General features: G+C 40.2%; 1 protein-coding gene across 1 annotated transcript in view; it reads right to left on the minus strand.

Moving 5' to 3' along the window:
• Positions 1-23,739, minus strand: part of DCC (DCC netrin 1 receptor) — a 764,852-nt gene that overhangs the window by 179,678 nt on the left and 561,435 nt on the right. Inside the window, exons 14-15 of the mRNA XM_070934567.1 lie at positions 23,364-23,474; positions 15,385-15,579 (exon numbers count right to left, since the gene is read on the minus strand). Coding sequence (XP_070790668.1) covers positions 15,385-15,579; positions 23,364-23,474 — 306 coding nt within the window. The remainder of the gene's footprint in view (positions 1-15,384; positions 15,580-23,363; positions 23,475-23,739) is intronic.

Here is a 23,739-nt window from a genome sequence, read left to right on the forward strand (position 1 = left end):
CTAGATTTTTATCCCACCTTTACTACCATGTAAGTAACTTAAGACATCTTTCCTCCTCCTATTTTCCCCACTACAACAACCCCACTACAACAATCCTGTGAGGCAGCGGTGGGTTTCACATTATATTACTACTGATTCGCTGCGCACGTGTGCCTGGTTTGTGCACACGCCTGCCTTCCACGCATGTGCTTGGCCTTCTGCACATGTGCTTTGCTTGTGCACCTCCCACGCATGTGCCCAGCCTCAAAAATGTGCCTAAATAGGATGGCATAGAGCCAGGATGGGTGGGCGGGTGGATAGGCCCACCTGTGATTTCCTCTACCGGTTTGGGTAAACTGGTCCAAACCGGCTGAATACCACCTCCGCTGTGAGGTGAATTGAACTGAGAGAAAGTGGCTGGATCAAAGCCATCCAAGCCAGCTTTCATACCTAAGGCAGGACTAGAACTCACAGTCTCCTGGTTTCTAGGCCAACACCTTAACCACTACACCAAACTGGCTTTAATCTTCATCAAACTGGTTCGAAGCTCTTAGATCCAAATATGCTTAGTATCCTTCTAGAGTGGTAGCATTAAAACTTTAGAATCCACTTTGAAACAGATACGCTTCTTAATGTCTTTGAAATTATTTAATTCCAATGCCCATCTACCAGAAATGAGCTGTTCCCCAAACCATTATTAAAATCAATAGATCTCCCCATCTAACTTACGGATCTAATTTATTGCATTCATTAATTTCTCCAAATCCCCTTTTAAGATTAATCAGATACATTCTTTTCCCCATCCACCTTCAAAGTCAATTGATTTTTCCCACTCTATTTCATCTCTAAAATGATTTTTTCCACCCCCTTGTATTTTAATTTTATGTTAACGGGCCAGTGGAATGTGCAGTTAGTCTAGAAATCTGTTCTAACTACAGAAACCAGAATTCTGCTGATGGACATTTCAAGTAAATTTATTTTATTTTTTATTTATTTTATTTTGAATTTGTATACCGCCCTTCTCCCTGAGGACTCAGGGCGGTGAACAGCCAAGTAAAAAAACATCAAATACAAATATTAAAATACAGTTAAAATATACATATATAAATTTGGCCCTGTTAATTAAAAACAATAAACAAAACACTTAAAAACACTTAAAAAATTAGGCCAGCCCGGCTTGCTGGAAAAGGAAGGTTTTAAGGGCACGGTGGAAGGCACTGAGGTCTTGGATTCTCCTGATCTCTGGAGGCAGTTGATTCCAGAGGGTAGGTGCCCCCACAGAGAAGGCCCTCCCCCTGGGGGTCACCAGCCTACACTGTTTGGCTGATGGCACCCTGAGGAGGCCCTCTCTGTGGGAGCGCACGGGTCGATGGGAGGTCGTCGGTGGCAGCAGGCGGTCTCGAAGATAGCTAGGCCCTATGCCATGGAGCGCTTTAAAGGTGATAACCAACACCTTGAAGTGCACCCGGAAGACCACCGGGTGAAATGAAAGTTAGAGATCAGGAAAGAAGATTTTGAAAGATGTAGCAGGACTGAATAGCAATGGAGGGCAGTGGGGAAAAAAACCATAGTGAAAGATAAACCTCCTCCTTTTTTTACAACCCTGTAATCCAGAGGTTAAATCCATCAGGTTCTGACAGGTTCTAGAGAACCGGTAGCAGAAATTTTGAGTAGTTCGGAGAACCAGCAAATACCACCTCTGGCTGGGTGTGGGGTGGGAATGGAGATTTTGCAGTATCCTTCCCCTGCCACGCCCACCAAGCCCCACCATGCCCACCAAGCCACGCCCACAGAACCGGTAGTAAAAAAAATTGGATTTCACCACTGCTGTAATCCCTTAATTTGGGGTAGAGTCCAGGTGACCAGATGGAGCTGAGCATTTACAACCAACAACTTGAAAAACCAGGCTCTATAGATGCTAAATTTAAGGCCTTATTTATCTTTTCAGGATCTGGATCAAACCAGTTTGTATCTGCACTGGAAAAAGACCCTGATTTTGAGAAAGATTGAAGGCAAAAGGACAAGGGGATGGCAGAGTATAAAATAGTTAGATAGCAATTATTGATGCAACGAACATGAATTTGGATAAAATCCAAGAGGACGGGTGTCCTGGCATCAGTAGTGGTAGTCAGCCGGTTCAGACTGGTTCAGGAGAACCAGTAGTGGTGACCTGTGGGTGGGCTTGCCCACCCGCCCCGCGCTATGCCATCCTATTTAGTCACGTTTTCTAAGCCGCGTGCATGTGTGCAAGCCGCACACGCGACCAAAGCTCATGCGCAGAAGGACGTGTGCATCAGGGGTGGGTTCTAAATTTTTTTACTACCGGTTCTGTGGGTGTGGCTTATTTTGTGGGTGTGGCTTGGAGGTCATGTGATTAGGTAGGCGTGGCTAGCTGGTCAGAGTCATTTCTGGAAGGTTCTCGCACTTACGACCCGACTCATTTGTTTGCTTTTAACACTGATCAGCTGTAGGGCGGCCCTTTGAAGCCCCCCGGCAAGAGTTTAAACAGTTTTTTTCCCTCTAGTCATCAGCTGGGACTCAGGAGGCAGCAATAGATTGGGGGTGGGACCAAATAAAAGGTAAGAATAACGTGGGGGGGTGGGGGGGGTGGGGGGGGTGGGGGGGGCGGGGGGGGAGAACCGGTTCGGTGACATCATATTGTCACCGCTACCGGCTCGGCCGAACCGGACCGAACCGGGAGGAACCCACCACTGGTGTGCATGCATGGAAGGCGCACGCTCACATTGTCAGCGCATGGAGAACTGGTGGTAAAATTATGTGAAAGCCACTTCTGCCTAATATGTTAAAGTCCATGGGGTCATGAAGAGACATGGCTTATCAACTGAATAACAAAGTTTGTACCAGACCTCAGGGCTGTAATAACTTAAAAAATACTGGTAGAATCTTTTAAATAACCATTTGATATGACTATGAGTGTGGAAAGCCACAAAGAATGGGAAATTTATGGTCGTGGCCTCCTGAGATATGGATGAATACAAAAGGGGGTGAACACTTTTCTAGAAGAATGTCCAATAAAATTTGCATTCCAGAAAAGGAGGAAAGGAAAGGCATTGGTGCCAATTGCCAGATATCTCTGGAATGAAACACATAAACCTATGCATATATTTTTTTTCTGGGACGCAAAAAACATGGCTGCAAGGCAGGGGTGGGTACTACTTACCTTTACTATCAGTTTGCAGTGGGGCCGCACACGCGCTCTTCTGCGCAAGCACGCAGAATGACGTCGAATGATGAAGTGTTTTGATGACGTTGGGGTCGGTGGGTGGAGCCTCCCACCAGTTTTACTACCAGTTCTATAGAACCGGTGCGAACCGGGGGCAACCCACCACTGCGGCAAGGACATAGAAATCTTTAGGGGAACTTCGGGGAAAAGAAATTAGGGAATCGGAAGGTAAAACATATGAAAAACAGTTGAAGAATTGGGTATGTCTATTTTAATGAAAAGAGGGACTAGGTGACATGATAGCAGTGTTCCAATATCTAAGGGTTTGCCACAAAAACGATGGGATCAACCAATTATCCAAAGGCAAGGCAAGAAGCAATGGGTGGAAACCTATCAAGGAGAGATCCAACCTAGAACTAAGGAGAAATTTCCTGACAATTAGAACAATTGATCAGTGGAACAGCTTGCCTCTAGAAGTTATGGGTGCTCCAACAATGGAAGTTTTGACGAATAGATTGAACAACCATTTGTCTGAAATAGTATACGGCCGTGATGGCGAACCTATGGCACGCGTGCCACAGGTGGCACACGGAGCCATATTGGTGGGCACGCGAGTGTTGCCCTAGCTCAGCTCCAGCATGCATGCACGTGCCAGCCAGCTGATTTTCAGGCCTTCTGGGCCCACCGGAAGTTGGAAAATAGGCCGTTTCCGGCCTCCGGGGGCATGGGGAAGGCCGTTTTCGTCCTCCCCAGGCTCCAAGAAAGGCTCTGGGGAGGGCAAAAAATGGGCCTACCGAGCCCACTGGGCCATTACATGCCAAAAGTGGGGGGGAGCGCAGCGGAGTCATGTGTGCGGTGACGGGGCGCATTGAATTATGGGTGTGGGCACACATGTGCGAGACCCCTCCGTGCTCCCCCCCCGCTTTTGGCACGCGAAAGCAAAAAGGTTAGCCATCACTGGTATAGGGTTTTCTGCTTGAGCAGAGGGTTGGACTAGAAGACCTCCAAGGTCCCTTCCAACTCTGTTATTCTATTAGTGTCAAAGGCCATGATGCAAAAAAGTATCAAATCTGTCCTGACGAACGTTGTGTCTATTGACATTATGTGGATACTGTCTTGCGTTTTTTTTTTAAAAAAAACTTCCTCTTCCATTCAGATGTGCCAATCGGCTTTTAACCTTACTTTGTTTTTAAGTTAAAATGAAAGTTCACTGCAATATGAACTTTCATATTAATCAGTGAAACAACTTGCCTCCAGAAGTTGTAAATGCTCCAACACTGGAAGTTTTTAAAAAGATGTTGGATAACCATTTGTCTGAAGTGGTGTAGGGTTTCCTGCCTAAGCAGGGGGGTGGACTAGAAGATCTCCAAGGTCCCTTCCAACTCTGTTATTCTATATTCTATGTAAAATGAATTGGACATTCATTTGTCCAGGATGGTATAAGGATTCCTACTTTGGACAGGGCTTTGGACTATGATTAACATAGAAACATATGATTATGTTTCTAGAAACATAGAAACATATGATTCTATGTTTCAGTGTGTTGGTTGAAACAGATCTATTTTCAAACTGTATGAGCAGAATTTTTCCTTGTTTTTTTTTTGTCACAGAGAAATTCTTACTGCCATTACAAATTTAGTGGTGACTCTTTCACAACTGCATTGATTTCTGTTGGAATTTAGTCTTATGGGGATCAACTGCTATTTGTCTTCCCGCACAGAAGTAAGGCAAGCTTTAGGACTAGCTGTTGTGAAAATCAGACACTCCAATGATGTGAATCCCTTTGGGCTTATGTACCATGCTGTGTATCAGATTTGTTGGAAATTTCTTGTTTGTAGCATCAGCAATAGCTATAAGAGTTGAGCCTTTAAACAGAAAAGGATATCAAACAGAGGGGGAAAAAAACTTAGGAGAAGATTTTCTTTTCTGCAGTCTCCTTTTTAGCACTGACTTTATAGGTCACTAAGTCTTAAGTATCAAGAGACACAAGTTTGACCTGTGGTTGAAAACCATCTGGACAACTTTAATTAATTAGCTGTAGTTGGTGTCACTAATCCTAAAACAAAAATCTGTTCTGTTTGCAAAGTAAACAATTCTGGTCACTGATTCCCACTTTTCCCTCTCTGAGAAATACATTCACCTTGGAGGTATGCCAGCTTAATGTTCTCCAGATATTTTAGACAAACTCACATCTGATCAATGAGCCAACATGGTCATTGACAAGGGTTCATAGGAATTGCAGTCCAAAAGAACGTCAGAGTGTGATGCCATTGTGAGAGTCCTAACTTATTTCTGTTTAAAAAGAGGGTTGAAAGCTAATTCTAGCCTGTTAAAATGGGAAGAATCTAGAAATTCTGTTTTGAATGTTCTGCCAAATAAACCAAAAAGGCAGCATCTGAACATTAGTTTACCACTTTAGTGACAGGAGAAGCTAAGTGGGAATTGCCAAGAAGTGTCTAAACATAGCATTATTTCATGCGGCACAGGAATTCTCAACAATTGTTCGTTTTTATGAAGTCTAAATGTGATTGCTGTACGGTTCTTATGCTTATTTACATTTCTTTGCTAACTTGCTAGTCTTTTCTTTTGAAGGGAATGAAGAAGGGAGTCTATTTTTGCCTCTACTGCGTTTAAGCTGGCATCTCAGGCATTTTAACCTGACCTATCTAGCAGATTGTTCCAGACACAGTATGACTTAGTTCACAACAGAGTTACATAAATGATAGAATCCCTTTGCATCAGGTTGCTTCTGGGCAAAAATGCCAGAAGATTTTTGGATTTTTAATAGCTGTGGTGTGTAGACTGATCAAACCTATGTAATGCATGAGATAATCTAAGCTAGATTCGATGATGTCCACAGGAAGAGAAAATATTTATTTATTTTATTAAATTTCTATGCTGCCCATCTCACTGATATAGTGCAATTACAACAGTGTGATGGATATATTGCTCCTTCGTATCACACTCGTGTTGGAGGCACCAAGGTGCTTCTGGGTTGAAAGAATTAGCCAGTGACATCATCACTCAGCAGGAGCTGGAGCAAAGGATGGGAGCTCATCCCACCCTACAGCAGCACTCAAGTATTGAACATGAGCTTGCTGCTTTCAAGCCAGCATCCTAACTGTGCCACTGTGTTCCTCTCCTGCTCCTTTATACATTGAGATATTGAGGACATGTATACTGCACGAGTCAAAAAGAGGGCTATGAAATTATCTACAGACTTAAGCTTTTAAATGATAAGTGATAAAGCTTTTATGTACAATGAGAGCTTATGCACCAAAGACAAATTCCTTGTGTGTCCAATCACACTTTGCCAATAAAGAATTCTATTCTATTCTATTCTATTCTATTCTATTCTATTCTATTCTATTCTATTCTATTCTATTCTATTCTATTCTATTCTATTCTACTCTACTCTACTCTACTCTACTCTACTCTACTCTATTCTAGTCATCAATGTACTGAATATACACAAGGAGTGAAGCTTTGTTGCAAGTGCCATCCTAACTTTCTTGATGCCCATTCTGGTACTGCTAGATAGACTGAAGAGTTTTGATTGAGATGGAGGCCAAAGGGTGGGTTTTTAATTGTATTATAACATCAAGTTTATTTTCTTCACTGAGACACCTAATTTGTGGCAGTCTAAAAAGGCTATTATTAAATTAATGTCACTATGAAATGCTTTCAAAATTGACCAGCACAAAGAAATAATCATTGTGATGCAATTAATCCAATTTATAAATGATGGGAAAATCTCTACAGTTCAGAATTACTAATACAAAGCTATAAAGTAATTATTACACCAAGAACTGTAAAAGAACTCTAGAAGAACTATATAAAAAACTAGAAAGGAGGTTATAATTAAAAGTACATCTACAACCATTCATTTAATAATCAGTTACAACAACACTTTAAAAATTGACTTACAATCAGTCCTTGCACTTACAATTATCATAGCATTGCCATGGTCATACAATCAAAATTTTGTCACTTGGCAACCAGGCAGTGGTGGGATTCAAATAATTTAACAACCGGTTCTCTGCCCTAATGATTTCTTCCAACAACCAGTTTTCCAAATTGCTCAGAAAGTTAACAACCGGTTCTCCCGAAGTGGTGCGAACTGGCTGAATCCCACCACTGCAACCAAGGTACAATTATTTATTTATTTATTATTTTATTTTATTTTACCAAAAATTTATATGCCGCCCTTCTCCCTAAGGACTCAGGGCGGCGAACACAAGTTAAAAAACATACAATAATAAAAGATCAAAAAGATTAAAACCCAGTTAAAACAACGACAATCAAAATAAGAAAAACCCAAGGATCAAGGTCAACCCATTTGTTGAAACAGCCAGGTCTTCAAGTCCCAATGGAAGAAGCGGAGATCAGGCGCCGTCCGAAGCTCAGTGGGTAACTCGATCCAGAGGACAGGAGTGCCCATGGAGAACACTCTACCCCTGGATGTCGCCAGCCGGCATTGTCTGGCTGACGGTATCCTGAGGAGGGCAGCCCTATGAGATCGAACAGGATGGTGGGAGGCAGGTAGGAGATGATCCTGCAAATACTCCGGACCTAAGCCATGTAGGGCTTTAAAGGTGAGTACCAGCACCTTCCAATTATGATGGCTGCAGCATCTCAAGGTCATGGAAACACCTTTTGTGATCTTCCCAGCCAGCAAAATCAAGAAAGTCAAGCAAAGTCAATAATAATCACATGATTCACTTAACAACTCCAGTGATTCACTGAACAACCATGGCAAAAAAATAAAAAGGTTGCAAAATCAGGTGCAACTCACTTAATAACTGCCTTTCTTAGCAATGGAAATCTTGACTGCAGTTCTGGTTGTAAGTCAAAGACTACAATAAGAGCCATTATTATTATTAATTATCAAATTTATTAGCTGTCTATCTTACCAATGGTAAGTATACTGTAGTTTTAAAAAGTCTGGATGAAGGATTACTTAACGTATTTTTCGGAATATAAAATGCACCTATCTTTTTTTGTAAGGAAAACAAGAAAAAGTAATCTGCCTCTGCCTCCCAGCAATTTTGCCTCATTGCAGCAAACAGCCTGCTTTACTTTCATTTTTGTTTTCAGCATAGCTTGATTAGCACAAGAAAAAAAAAATCTGCTCCCAGCAATTTACTTCCTTGCAGCAAGCAGCAGAGGTCTGCACAAAACAGCTGAGAACAAAACAGCTGAGAGTTGGGAGGCCGATCCAATCAACTTGTGCTAATTAGGCTGAGCTGAAACTGAAACAAGCTGTTTCTTCTTGCTGCTTGCTGCAAGGAGGTAAACTGCTGGGAGGCAGAGGCCAAAGGGTGGGGGCCAGTGGGTGGGCGGGGCTACATTCGGTGTATAAGACGCACCCAAATTTTCACCCCCTTTTAGGGGGGTAAAGGTGCATCTTATACTCTGAAAAATACGGTATTTTAGAAATAAAATATTTTTTATTTCATCTTATCAGGCTTTGAGGGCAAGTCTGTTATGATTGTTTCTCTGGACGAGCAACCATTTTTACTATGCTTTTCACAATCTGTGACTCCCAGTCGAGTTAACTGTGTGATATAAACAAACAAATAAGAAAATAAGCAAGCACATGCTAGCAAATAAGAAAAACATAAAAGTACAACAGTCAGGATTATTAGATGACATAGCTGCAGAAAATGATCAATTGATATGAATTGATCAAAATATTAGCCCGTACCTAACAGTTTCTTTCAAATGCATTTTACATGTACCAAAGAAAACTATATGTGTTTCCAAGGGAGTACAAGCAAAAATTGTTAAAGTCTTTACAATCTTCCTGTTGTAAAAGTACAACAGGAAGTGGTAGCTTAGCACTTTTGTTAGAATCACCAAGATGCTTGTGAGTGGAAAGGATTATTCAGTGACATCACCATTGCCTGGGTGGACATCCAGTTGGAGTCTTTTTTCATTGTCCCCGGCAAGAACTGGAGCAAAGGACGGGAACTCAACTATGGTAGCGCTCAGGTCTTGAATGCAAGCTTCCTAACCTCCACCCCAGTGTCCTAACCACTCAAGCCATCATGCTCCTCAACAGGAAGAGGTAAGATTAATTCACATGTCTCTGTAAAGCAAGAACTGAAGAAGGGCATATATGATAGATTCAATTTGCCTAGAACAGGGGTCAGCAACCCGCGGCTGCAGAGCCGCATGTGGCTCTTCTATCCCTCTGCTGCGCCTCCCTCTTTTCATCCCTCTGCTGGGGAGAGAAGCGGCTGGGGCTGATTCGCCGGCGCCTCATCTCTTGCTGGGTTATTTATTTTATTCAATTAATGGTAATTTTATCTATTAAGAAAAAAGAAAACTACCTAAACATCTTTCTGAAGGCACTAGAAGTTGAACCTAATTCAAAGAAGTTTTTGCCTCTGTTAGCTATTTAGGACTGCCCAAGGGACAACGTAACTCAGGAACGATTAAAAAAAAATGCACGGATAAGTTTGTAGAACTGATTGTCAGGTTTCGATATCGTCTCAAATAAAATAAATGCAGGCTGAAGTGCTGACACTGATACGTATTCAGATGTAGCCGTGAATTCCTTTAAGAAATCTTTCTCTCAACATTTGGTCTTTGTGCCCTGGCAAAGTTTCCTTTCCATCCATCGAATAAAACATTTTCTCTGCATGGTGCCAAGGCAAAATGTCAGAGAAAGTATGTAATGAGGACTAGATAATGAAACACCTCCTGACACTATTTTGACACATAAAAAAGTATGCAAGTTTGATTGCCATCCTGTTCGAACCTGGGCACCGATGGGGTAAATTTGTTCTGAAATATAGTGTGGGACTCATTAGCATTTAAAATTGGGGATGAGGCAAAGGTGTATTCTGAATAGCTGTTAACATTTGCAGTCATAGAATATAAAATGCTGATTGTGTTTAGGAATCCGTCTCCAGATCGACAGGCTCCTCATTTGATCGGCTGTTTTACACTTTCCTGAACAATTCAGCAGCTTTATTAAAGGCATTAGGGATGACAACAAAATTAACAAGCAGCAGGCAAGTTAAGTAATTACAGAGACTCTTAAATTTGCCATTTTCTGGATTAGACTCTAATATTGGGGGGGAAAGCTCATAACCCAGGCTCTCTGCTGCTTCGGTGCTAATTAATGAGGTTATTCAATGCTTTGGATTTGATTCAGAAGAGATGGCTTGTATATCAGACCTCTCTGGGACTCATTAAAGCAACTGTGTCTGTTTCCAAGATTGCAACAGAGTGCAACAGAAACAGCAGCTGTACAATGTTAGAAAGTGACAGAGACAATGTTAGGAAGTGACACTAGAATTTGACAGATGTTGGATTCGCATGGTCCCAGGTTCTGAAATGCCTGTTCCAATGATTAAAAATTAAATCCAAAATATTGGAGGGCTATAACTACAAGGACTAAGGCACTGCCTCTGAACTACAAGCTATTATAAGAGTGGCAGAAATCTAAACACTGGGAGGGAGAAGATGAAAAAAAGAGGGTTTCCCAAACTTGTGTTTAATCTTTCCTATAAATAATTCTTCTTGGTTTCCTTCCAATCCAGTCCCACAGAATGGAATTCGTGGACTTCAGAGAAGCAAGTTTGTCATTTATTAGATTTTACCTGTAGGCTACTTTATATCATTCCTGTCTTGCATTTCTTAAGGCTGGACTATTTGGTCCCAGATATCCTCTGAAAAGGAATTTGCACAGAAGAGAAAGGAAACAGGCAGGGGTAAAATGCTCCCAGTTAAGGCTGGTTTGCCTGAATCGGTAGTAAAAAAAAATGCTTTAAAAAGTAAAAAAAAAAAGATTTTACCGCCCATAAGGAGGTGGTTACATGCACAACTATACTTTTATTCTCTCTGGTTTCTAATTATATTTCTTCCGTAGCTACCCTATGCCAATGATACTATTTATTCCAAACTTTATAAAATTCAGTGTCTTCTTTTTCCTTTAATTCTTTTGTTAACCTATCCATTTCCGTACATTGTGTTATCTTATCTATTATATCTTCTTCCGATGGGATTTTTTCCGATTTCCAATTGCTAGCATATAAAATCTTTAGAGAGAAACTCAGAAAGTGAAGGTAATATATAGAACAAAAAAAAGAAGAAGAAGAAGAAGAAGAAGCCTTAGAGAGCAGAAGAGAGGAGAGGGTAAAGAGGTAAAAAGGTATCAGTGAGTTAAGATTTATGGAAATATGTGTAATTGTGTAACTGGATACATCACTACGAAACAGATGCTTCAAATGATTGAATATATATAACTGATTTATTGTATAATGTATTTTTTTTGCTGTGTTTTGTTATATATGTTTTGTGTGTGTTTTATTTATTTGTTAATAAAGTTTATAATTTTTTTTTAAAAAAAGTAAAAAAAAAGAGTTCCAACCATTGTACAGCACAGCTGATTGTCACAGTTGATCGTTGGAACCTTTTTTTTTTTTTTACTTTTTAAAGCATTTTTTTACTACCGGTTGTTGTGGCCCACCAGCGGCCTGCGCGGATCGTGGCTGATCCCGATGACGAGGAGGCTGGTGTGGTGTCGCGCCAGCAGCCTGCGCAGCCGGTGCTCGCGTCGGACAGCGAGGAGGCTGAAGAGGATGTGATGCCAGAGGCAGAGACTCAGCCAGGGCCTTCAGAACCTCCAGAGGCTCCTTCAAGTGGAGAGAGCAAAGTGGAGGAGCCTCTCCTCAATGCTTGAGCATGCAGGGCTGCCAAAAAGGCAGAAGTGGCTACTCAGGAGGAGGAGGTCTCCTCGAGAGTAAGGCTTGAGGATAATTGGCCACTCCCTTAGCCTATTTAAGTCACACGCCATTAGTAAGTTTCTTGCTGGAAACAACTTGTAATTATCATCAGAGCATTTTTGGAAAGGTCTTATCGTATCTTGTTTTCTGGGCTGGTTGCCAACCTTTGCCAGACTTTGGTTTATTCTTGCTACTTAATAAATTTGATAAGGACCGTTGGTGTGTGTCTATATCCTCGGGAATCCGGAGCTGGGGCAGAACACCGGTTTGGGTGAATGGGTAGTAAAAAAATGCTTACAAAAAGTAAAAAAAAAGTTCCAGTGATCAGCTGTGACAATCAGCTGTGCTGTGGGATCATTGGAACCTCTTTTAAAAAAAACTTTTTAAAAGTATTTTTTACTATTTGCCCGAACCGGTAGTCACAGCTGATCCTCGGAACTTTTTAAAAACTCTTTTTAGTTATTTTTTTTTATTTTTTATTTTTTTTAAAATATACTTTATTAGTTTTATGATTAAAAACATCAAATCTCTACTAAAATCAGAAGTGCAGTGTTTGTACATATTTACAAGATATACATCAGGTATACTTCACACTTAAATTGCAAGAAATAAGCATAATAATAAGCATACCCTGATATCATGATTTTATCCTATTATTTAACCATTCGTACCACTTTCCCCATACTACATGGTGTTTTGATTTCTCGTTGTTATTTAGCTCGTTCGTTAGTTTTGACATTTCTGCGCACTCTAAAATTTTATTTATTAAAATTTCCTCTGGTGGTATGGTTTTATCTTTCCAAAATTTCGCATAAACTAATCTAGCCGCTGTTGTAATATGAATTATAAGTTGGATTTTATCTTTAGTAAGCCCATTCCTAATTATTCCCAAAAGAAATATTTCAGGGGATAAGTCTAATTCCTCTTCAATTATTTCCTGTAACCAAATTCGAACTCTAGACCAAAACCTTTTTGTCATTGAACAGGTCCACCACATATGATAGAAGGTGCCAACCTTTACTTTAAAAAAGTAAAAAAAAAATTGGCCACACCCATCCAGTCACATGACCCCCCCCAAGCCACGCCCACCAAGTCACACCCATAGAACCAGTAGGGAAAATTTTTGAATTTCACCACTGGAAACAGGGAATCTTTTCCTTGGATACTGGCCAGTTTGTCAACCATTACAATGTAAATAAGTAAGTAAGTAAGTAAACAAGCCATTGTAATCACAGGCCATAATATAGGAATGTCATAACACAGAATAAAATAACAACAAAATAGTAACATTTTAAAATAAAGCAATGGAGTAAGTATTAGATACGAAAAGGTTACAACAGAATAAAGCCAAAGTTGCAGCTAAGAACTTAAGTATTTCTCTTTAAGTTTAAATGAGAGCAGAGGAAAAGTAACAACTTGGTGGCTGAAAGTGGAAACACATCTCCACATTATTATCACATGAGTATCAATGATGACAATTCTCTGCCACTCGGTTTCGGAATAGGCAAGACACCTCCTCCACTACACGGGATGATTACTAAGGATAAACTGTTGTCTGTTGGAAGACATCTGTCGACCCTGAAGCTGGCCTGACCGAAGCCATTTTGAACCACTTCAGTGTTGCCACCCTGGAGCTGAGGGATAGGGAGGGGGGGATTTGAGATAGAGGGGATTTTGTGGCCAAAACAAAATATCTTCTCTTGGGAACCAAAGACATTCTCACACCTGGTTGAAGGAAGTGGAGTGATGCTACCCGGCTGCCAGTCCGCACCGTGATTGGACCATGTGACTGATTGTTTTGAGAAAGTAGAAAAACTTTTAATTAGGTGAAAACTGCAGGAGACTTCAGAGTCAGTTTTCACTAGATCTGTGCCAATATGATATTTCCAATAAAGCTATTCTTTCAGGAATCTACTTGCCTCAAGAGTTTTGCTTGCTATGAATCTATTACTTGGAACTCTGACATTATCTAGGCCAGTGGTAGGTAAATTTGGCTCTTTCACACCCTGTGGACTTCAACTCCCAGAATTCCTAAGACAGCCAAGTTATCTTAGGAATTCTGGGAGTTGAAGTCCACAGGGTGTGAAAGAGCCAAGTTTGCCTACCACTGATCTAGGCTAAAGGAATCCTAAATTTTACCTGGTAATCTGATCCTGGTGGTGCCTCTGACAAATGTACCATGAACCCCTTAGGCTGGAAGGAACTCTGTGCCTGTCTACATTCTAGAGATGAGTTTGTATGCCTTCAAGTCAGTGTTGACTCCTGATGACTGCCTCAAGTAGTACCTGCAGTTTTCTTGGCTAGATTTCAGAAGTGGTGCTTGCTTCCTAGGGATAAGAAGCACCGAGTTGGCTTCAGGCTTAAAGAGGGACTAGAATTCACAGTCTTCTGGTTTCTAGCCTGATGCCTTAACCAGTACCCCAAAATGGTTCTCATGTTCTACTCATAGTGAACACAAAATACAAGCTGGGCAGATACGACCTCATAGACGACCCTCACTCTGTCAAGGACCTTGGAGTACTCATCTCTTATGATCTAAGTGCCAGAGGCCACTGTAACAACATTGCCAAAAAGGCATTAAGAGTTGTTAATCTAATCTTGCGTAGCTTCTTCTCTGGTAATATTGTACTGCTAACTAGAGCATACAAAGCATTTGCTAGACCAATTCTCGAATACAGCTCATCTGTCTGGAACCTGCAATGCATATCAGACATTAATACAATTGAGCGAGTCCAGAGATATTTCATGAGAAGAGTCCTCCATTCCTCTGCTCGCAACAAAATACCTTATGTCACCAGGCTTGAAATTTTGGGCTTAGACAACTTAGAACTATGCCGCCTTCGGTCTGACCTAAGCATAGTACACAAAATTATCTGCTACAATGTCCTATCTGTCAATGATTATTTCAGCTTCAACCACAACAATACACAACAGATACAAACTTAAGGTAAACCACTCCAAACTTGATTGCAGAAAATGCCTGGTCAATGCCTGGAATGCACTACCTGACTCTGGTTTCTTTCCCAAACCCCCAAAACTTTAACCTTAAGACTGTCTACTGTTGACCTCACCCCATTCCTAAGATGTCTGTAAGGGGGGTGCATAAGCGCACCAACGTGCCTACCATCCCTGTCCTACTGTCCCCATTTATTCATATCCATTTCATGTATTCATAACCAGGTTTATACTTATATCTGTTATCTTATACATGCTTCACAAAATAAAAAAAAAAAAACCTGTTTTGAGTAATGAAGCTAGAGTATACTGTTGTAGAAATATGTTATCTAAGAGGACTGTCATTGTCTTCCCACACTGTGTGTCTGGCGTTTCCAGTTAATCGAAAATCAATTCTTCCACGGACATGCTTTTGCTGTGAATTTCTTGAAAACAGGCAGGAGCTGGCTTGTAATTCCCCTGTAGGGTTAGGATGTAGCTGAAACGGTTCTATATTAAGCAACCAGAAAGAAAAAAAAAATCACCTACCCAGATGTTCGATGGAATAGTACCGTTGTTTGCTGTCCACCCGGACTGTCTCGGCATAGGGGCTGCCTACCCCATAGCCAATGATGTAGCCACGTACAATGATGTTTGGATTCAATGGTGGGGTCCAGCTCATGACAATGCTGGTTGACAAAGGCCTGACGTGAAGAGAGCTTGGCTGATCAGGCACCTGTGATTCTGGAAGTCAAAAGAAAGAAGGGATTGTTACCATTGACATAAAGGCATCTGAACAACAGGAAGATTTCTCAAGGAGAGAAGCAACCTGGAATTAAGGAGAAACTTCCTAACAGTTAGGACTATTAACCAATGGAGCAGCTTGCCTTCAGAAGTTGTGGATTCTCCATCACTGGAGGTTTTTAAGAAGAGACTGGACAGTCACTTGTCTGAGATGGTATAGGGTCTCCTGCTTGAGCAGGGGGCTGGACTAGAAGACCTCCAAAGTCCCTTCCAACTCTGCTATTCTATTATTGTCAAAGGCCATGATACAAAAAAGAAGTATCAAGTTGTGTTCTGATGAACATTGTGTCTATTGACATTATATTGGTTAGATAAAACACTTGCCAAAAAATCTCTGTAGATGAAGTGCCAAATTGTTTTAATTGCTAAAACTACTGATTTTATTGTTGAGCATTAAAAACTCCATAGTAGGGCATGAAATCAAAGTTCTGGTCCTTTTTTAATTATATGTCATATGCACAATACACATTAAAGAGTTCCTGGGCTTTGATTATATGGATACTGTCTTGATTTTTTTAACCTTTCTCTTCCATTCAGATGTGCCAGTTGTCTTTGAACCTTACTTTTTAAAGTTAAAATGCAATATATAAAATTCTGATTGATTAATTGATTTCAATATTAGGTAAAAATGTGTCTGATTTTTTTGTGGGGAGGGCACTTAACATGCAAATTACTTCAGTACTGTACTTAGCTTCTGAATAATCCTACCTAGCTGAATATTTTTTCCAATTATAATATCTCACAGGACAAAACATAGCATTTGCTAAATGCAGTCTTCCTCGTATTACCATTTATTCCCCCTAAATGGAAAAATTGAAATATAATGAAACCACAATTATTATTTAAGGGGGGAAAAAGAGAGCGATGACAATAATGAGGGGTTAAGAAGAAATCAATAAATGTAAGAGAGAAAACAGGGAAAGGATCTACAAACACATTTTTAACAGTGCATAACTACTATATAGTCAAACAGAAACATAACAATTCCAGTCAGTTAGCCATAAGCAAAGTGCTTGTAAAATTTCCTTTATGCTTCAATATTTACTCAGGTTAACCTCCTAATTGTTTAACCTCCTATGGTTCACTCACAACATCTTTTTTAAAAAAAAAAAAAAACTGAATATGCATTTACAAAACATTTGAATGAATGTCATGCCATGAAAACAGATATTCCTGATGGCCATCATTCGTAACAATGGGTGCTTTAAAATTTTGCAAAATTAAAGGAAATTCTTTGCTTGCCAGTTTGCAAAGGTGCTGCTATATCACAAGCCACTTCAGAGCAGCCAGAGAGAGCGGCTCATATCTTTACAACAGAAAGAGATAAGTTGTTAGCATTTCTTTACTGAATAGGTAGAACTGGGGAAGACAAATACAGATATGAAGGTAAATATACATGTCTCAGAATAATGTTGCAGGATCCCATCTGCGTTGATCACCACAACCAAAGGTTTATTCTTCCATGTTTTTGGGTTCACATAGAACAGCCCAGTGCATATATTCTGGAAAGAGAGAAGTTCCCTGATGATGGGTTCCAGCACAAGCCTGAAAGCTTGGAAGAATAAACCTATGATCCTGGTGACTGACCCAGATCGGATCCTGCAACAAATGGATATATAAAGAATTAGCTACATGAGATGTAGTATTGGACTAGCAGCCTGGCTACTTCAAAAAAAAAGGGTTGGATTGATTCATGGAAGTTATGGAGATCAATGACTGTTAAGAATTGATGGCAGTGGGACTGTTGTTATCAGCAGAAGAGGACTCCGAGAGTGAAGGAGAGGAGTTGGCAAGGCCTCCCTCTCCAGGACCCTCCTCTTTGGCAATGCCTCCGGTGTCCTCCGAAGGCCAAGAGATGGGCCCTGGGCCAAGCACTTCCACGCAGCCACAGGTGGACAGTAATGATGATGATGATGAGTCTTGGCTGGACCCTCGACAGCGTCGCAGAGATAAGCGCAAGCAGCAGAGGAAGAGGCGTGCCAGGGATTAGGCTGAGTCACTGGACCACACCCCACAGGGTATAAAAGGGGGTGTGGTGGCGGTTCAAGCTCTGTGACAAGCAAAAACTGATATTGAACAAACCTCTCTGCATTGCTGGACTTTTTGAGTATTCTCTTATCTCTTGTGTGTTGGCTTTGAAAAACACTCCCTTTGTAAGTAAAAGACTCTTGGCAGCCAGCCACTGGGTTGCTGCCAATTCTGCTCTTAGAGAAACCTTTGTCGGCTGGTTTATTTCACTATTGACTGTCGATGGGGGTGCGTGTGTGAGACGGGGACAGAACAGGGATTGCCTCTGAAGACCATCTGCTGGGAGACAAGTGGACTTCCTCGTGTAGTTGATTTTGTGTGAGATTAGACTGATGCATTAGATAGACTAGGAGTCTGATCCATCAGGGTACTGCTTAGGTTCTTATATCTGCAGGGTATGGTCAAGAAGTAGCCGTGCATCTAAAAGACAGGTAGAACTTCAGCTGTATTATCATAGATGCCCTCTTGACTTGTGAGCCCCACTTGTATTAAAGTCACAAAGAAGTTAAATATAAAAGAACATGTGAGATGCTTGGTACTCTTTGAACTTGGATGTTTTCTTGCAGATGTCTATGGAGATTCTGTCATCCAGCTCATGATTGTCCCAAAAGTGCTTTTTTTCAAGAGGCAACTGGACTTTCTGGTTTTTCTTTGAAGACGTTTCGCTTCTCATCCAAGAAGCTTCTTCAGCTCTGACTGGATGGTGGGGAATGGAAGGATTTATACTCCTTGCAGACAGCTGGACATTTTCATTCTTTTAGCAGGTCGTTAAGGTCACCTGGAGGTTTATCTGTGTCATCAGAGTCACCTGAGTGATGCAAATTGGTGTGGAGCCTTCTTGGAACTGTAGAAAGGACTGTGTTGTAGATTGGAGATAGATGATGTCATATCCCTCCCCCTCTGTTGAGAGAGGGCTGTTCAATTTTGACATAGATGGCTTCTTTGATCCCTCTTTCAAACCAGTGGTCCTCTATGTCCAAATATGGACTTTGTTGTCTTCAAAGGAGTGGCCTTTGTCTTTTAAATGCAGATGGACTGCTAAATCTAGTCCTGATGTGTTTGTTCTCCTATGTTCTTACAGATGTTTCATTGCCCAATTGGTAAGATCTTTAGTGCTAGAAGAGAGTGGGGTTTTGCTCTCTGTTTATACCAGGGGTGAAATGCTCCTGGTTCGGACGGGATAGCCTGATCTGGTAGCAATGGCGGCAGGTGGTTCGGAGAACCAGTAGCAAAAATCCCTGCCCCCACCCACCACCACCATGCCCAGCTGAGCCGCAGGATCATCAAAGGCTTTTTTAATTACTTCTAAAAGCATTTTTTCTACAACCTCTTCCGACGAAAAAATGCTTTTAAAAGTAAAAAAAAAAGCCTCTGATGATTGCGCGGCTCAGCTGGGATAGTCAGAGGCTTTTCAAAGCATTTTTTTCTGCAACCTCTTGGCCGAAGAAGTGGTAAAAAAAATGCTTTGAAAAGTCTCTGACAATCCCAGCTGAGTTGCCTAATCGGCAGAGAGGTGTTTTTAAAAAAGCCTCTCTGACTATCCCAGCTGAGTTGCCTGAGCGGCAGAGGCTTTTCAAAGCATTAGAAAAAATGCTTTGAAAAGTTAAAAAAAAAAAAGGTTGGCCATGCCCACCCAGTCACATTACCCCACCACCACCACCACCACCAAGCCATGCCCACAGAACCGGTAGTAACAAATTTTACATTTCAACCCTGGTTTATACCCTGTGCAAATATTCTCTTTTTATCAGTGAAATATCAACGCAAAATGTTTAAGCAAACTGAGACAAAAAGGCCTATGAAAGATTCCCACCATAAACACAGAAATTTAAAAAAAAAATTAAAAAAATATTTTTTTAAGAAAAAAGCAATTTTAAAACAAATGACGAGACTAACATTGGTTAGTGTTGCTGAACTTGATTGCATTCTCTGTGCCTTTAATACATTTTATGGGATTTGTGATGAATTTTGGCAAAGTTTCCAATAAAAAGTTCAACCCACTCTCAAAGTTTGATTAGAACTGAAGAAGATTAGAATTAAGATATAGCAGCGTTAACAAAATTTTAATTAAGCACCATTTTCAGGTGAATTTATTTTTGAGCTATGCTTGGCTAAAAAAAAATGCTTACATAATTAGAAATAGATTGGAATAGATCACACGTTAAAAGACAGGCTGTCCTGAGAAAGCAGGACTTATGTAATTTGTTTTTTTACAATTGCATAAAAATATTTGAAATTGTTTGCTATTTATTTCTGTAATAATTATTAAATGCCATTTTAAATCAGCTTTATAAAAGTTACTGTATTCACTTGGGTGTTGAGGCAAGATTCTTATAAATGTAACTATTTTTATAAATGTAAGAAGTAAGAATAACAAAGGGAGAGAGAGAGAGGAAAGGCTGATGAAAGAGAAAGTTTGGTGTTGAAAGTTGTTAACTATCACATAGTTCATTAATAATTATAACTGATGACTTGATGAAGAGCTAGGGAAAAAAATGATTCCAGAAATAGATCTTAAATATCAAACTGGTTTCAATATGTGATATGCTAATAATGTAAAAATAATAAAATTACATAGCCAGGCCATTCCAAAAATTGATTTTGAAACCTGCCTATACAGTATTATGCAAAGCACTACATTCATCTTTCTGCCTAATTTATTTTGTAAATGTTTGCACAATTTTCTGATCTTGAGAAGGACTTCTGAGAATTCATAGGCACAGTTAATCCATTTGTACACAGCCTATAACTAGGAGCATGATCTGTAAAGCTGAAGACTGAATTTGCAAGAAGGTGAATTTTTCATAGAATCATCTTCTAAACCAGTATTTGTCAACCTTGGCAAATTTAAGTCTTTAAGACTTGTGTGGACTTCAATTCCCAGAATTTCTCAGCCAGCATGCTCTCTGTGGAATTCTGGGAGTTGAAACCCCAGATCAATTCTTTGTGTTTAAGGAATAATTCTTTAATTTCAGTACAACGTTGAGAAATATTAAAAAATATACAATCATAAAGCTTTTGAATAAAAAAAATGTCCACTATTTTGTGAAAAAAAAAATAGTGAACATAATGTGAAAAAAGCAGACTGTCCGCTCAAATAGTGGACACCTGGCATCCTTACTGCCAATTTTAGCCTGTCAAGGAAAGATTTGCCCATCTCGTACTTCCAGTTGTTGTTAGGATTCAGGCACTCAGAATTCCTACTGATTTGCTCATTCCTATAGAGACAAAGCTGGAGGTCATAACGGCTGGGGGATTCTTGGGGGCTAAAATGCCAACACATGAAGAAGATCAGGGTACTGTAGAGTTTAAGAAGAAAAGACGGGATTAAGATTCAACGTGGCTAAAATAAATGTGAACTGAACTCAAAAGTGAGACACCAGTACAAAAGAAGTATCTCGAGATACTGTGGTCATATAAAGCAAAGGAATAAGGCTTAAAGCTCAGAAGAGGAACAAAATGAGAAAATTGTAGCAAGGCATTAAAAGATATAGAGAGATAGCTGAAGGAAGAATGGCTTGGAAGGACAGATATAGAAAGGTGTTGATGCCAATTAGATCATTTAGTGATATTTCTTTTTCTTGCTTCACTATTCCTTTTCTGTGCTTTGCATAATAATGTTTACCCTCAAAGTTAGAGCATTAGGGACAGGTCTGTATGATATCTTTTATAAAGATATTAAAAATCTTTTATAAAAGATTTTTAAATTTTAAATATCTTTTAGTATTTATATATTCAATTTTAAATTGGTTTTAAAAGTTTGGGGTTTTTAAATTTGTCGGGGCCAAAATTATTTAATTTGATTTTATTCTATTTTTTAAATTTTGTATTGTATGTGTTTTTATTGTCTGGTTGTGCACCGCCCTGAGTCCTTCGGGAGTAGGGCGGTATAGAAATCTAATAAATAAATAAATAAAATAATAACCCCCTGCTCCAGTACAGGAATCTAAGTTAAAAACATTCCAGAAGAATGGACCTATCTGATCTGATCTCTAATCAATCAGTTCCAATGTATTCAAAAATAAGTTCCAACATATTCAAAAAATATTACTATCTTTTTCCTGCATTCAGCTGAAATCTACAGTACTTTTCTGTAATTAAAACCATTATTCTTGGTCCTGCACTTTTGGAAAACAGAGGGCAAGTCTTGGTCCTCATTTATGGGAAAAAAAAAAAAAAAACCTCTTTAGATACTTGAAAAGTATTGCCATATTTCTTTTGCATGATCCTTCCCCCCCCCATGTTAAATATATCCAACTACTTCTCCTAGGACTTTGTTTCTAGTCCCTTGACCACTTCATTATCCTTCTTGGCACCTGTCCCAGGTTCTCTGAGGTCCTTTTTTTTAAAACTGAGATGCCCGTAATTGGAAAACTAATCATATGGCTTTCCAAGCCTTAGCAACAGTACTAATACAGCTCTGCTTCATTTGGGAATGGATCAAAGTGGGTTTTTATATCCTTGCAAGATTGAATCTTTCAACAAAAGGCTTAAATATAATTTTTTAGAGTTCATCTTACAGATACAGGTTAACAGAGTTGGAAGGAACCTTGTAGGTCATCTAGTCCAACCCACTGCCCAAGCAGGAGACCCAACACCATTTCTGACAGATGGCAGTCCAGTCTCTTCTTGAAAGCTTCCAGTGATGAGGCTCCCACAACTTCTGAAGGCAAGCTGTTCCATTGGTTGATTGTTCTCACTGTCAGAAAATTTCTCCTTATTTCTAGATTGAATCCCTCCTTGATCAGTTTCCATCCATGATTCCTTGTCTGGCCTTCAGGTGCCTTGGAAAATAGCTTGACCCTTTCCTCTCTGTGGCAGCCCCTCAAATATTGGAAGACTGCTATAATGTCTCCCCTGGTCCTTCTCTTCACTAAATTAGCCATGCCCGGTTCCTGCAACTGTTCATTGTATGTTTTAGCCTCCAGTCCCCTAATCATCTTGATTGCTCTTTTCTGCACTCTTTCTAGAGTCTCAACATCTTTTTTCATAGTGTGGTGACCAAAATGGATCTTGTACTTTGGTACAAGCTTCGGGAGAAACAATGGGAGATGTCTCCTGATGTCATGAGATTCTGGAAAACTTTTTTCTTTTCTTCTAGACCTAAGAGATCTTGGTTTCCTCCAGTGAATCCATACATGCATTCTAATGAAGCCCTAGACTTATGACTTTGTGGCTGAAGTATTTCAGAATCTGGAAGGCTTTGCCTTCAGGCTTTACGAATTCCAATAGATTGGACTGAGCAGATAGATTTCAGACCTGCCACAGAGTAAAGCAGCTCTTTAGCTATCTCCTGCAGTACCCACAGCATGGAAAATATTGAAGTTGAAGGCTACAGTGAAAACTACCCTTGCTCTGAGCATCCATCCAATTGTTACATTTTGGCAAAAGACATGGTAGCAACAGCTGGTCCAGAAGTTAAAATTAGATAGATGCTTAGAAACACCTTGTGAAAATAATGGAAGAGAACAGAGCTGTCTTTTTTTTCTCATTTCTGCTTCACTTGCCCATACACAGAGAGAAATTTAGCAGCATGCAATCAATGAAAACACTTCTGCTCGAAAAAATATTCAGGCATCAACTCCAGTGGCTTGGACGTTGGATCATCCTAACCTCCACAGCAGTTTTACCCGAAGGGCAAGGCAACTATCTGAGCACAAAACAGGCATAACAGCTGCGAAAATAAGTACCATTACCATCAAGATCACTCTCTGGAGTTTCTGCCGTATACCACTCCGAAGAAGGTCCTGTTCCATTGGCTGTCATAGCTGCAACTTGGAAACTATATTGGCTTCCTTTGTCAAGGCCTATTTGCAATAGAAATCAAACAGAAAACATCCAGTTAATGTTGCTGACATTCTACAAATCACATTAACACAACCGCTTCTAGCATAGCAGTATAAGGGGACACGGTGGCTCATTGGCTAAGATGCTGAGCTTGTCGATCAAAAGGTTGGCAGTTCAGCGGTTCGAATCCCTAGCGCTGTGTAATGGGGTGAGCACCCGTTATTGGTCCTAGCTTCTGCCAATCTAGCAGTTCGAAATTATGTAAAAAATGCAAGTAGAAAAATA

The sequence above is a fragment of the Pituophis catenifer genome, unplaced genomic scaffold (genome assembly GCF_029215685.1).
Source record: "Pituophis catenifer annectens isolate HBS135680 unplaced genomic scaffold, rPitCat1.0.hap2 SCAF_2, whole genome shotgun sequence".
In the NCBI taxonomy this organism is placed as follows: Eukaryota; Metazoa; Chordata; class Lepidosauria; order Squamata; family Colubridae; genus Pituophis; species Pituophis catenifer.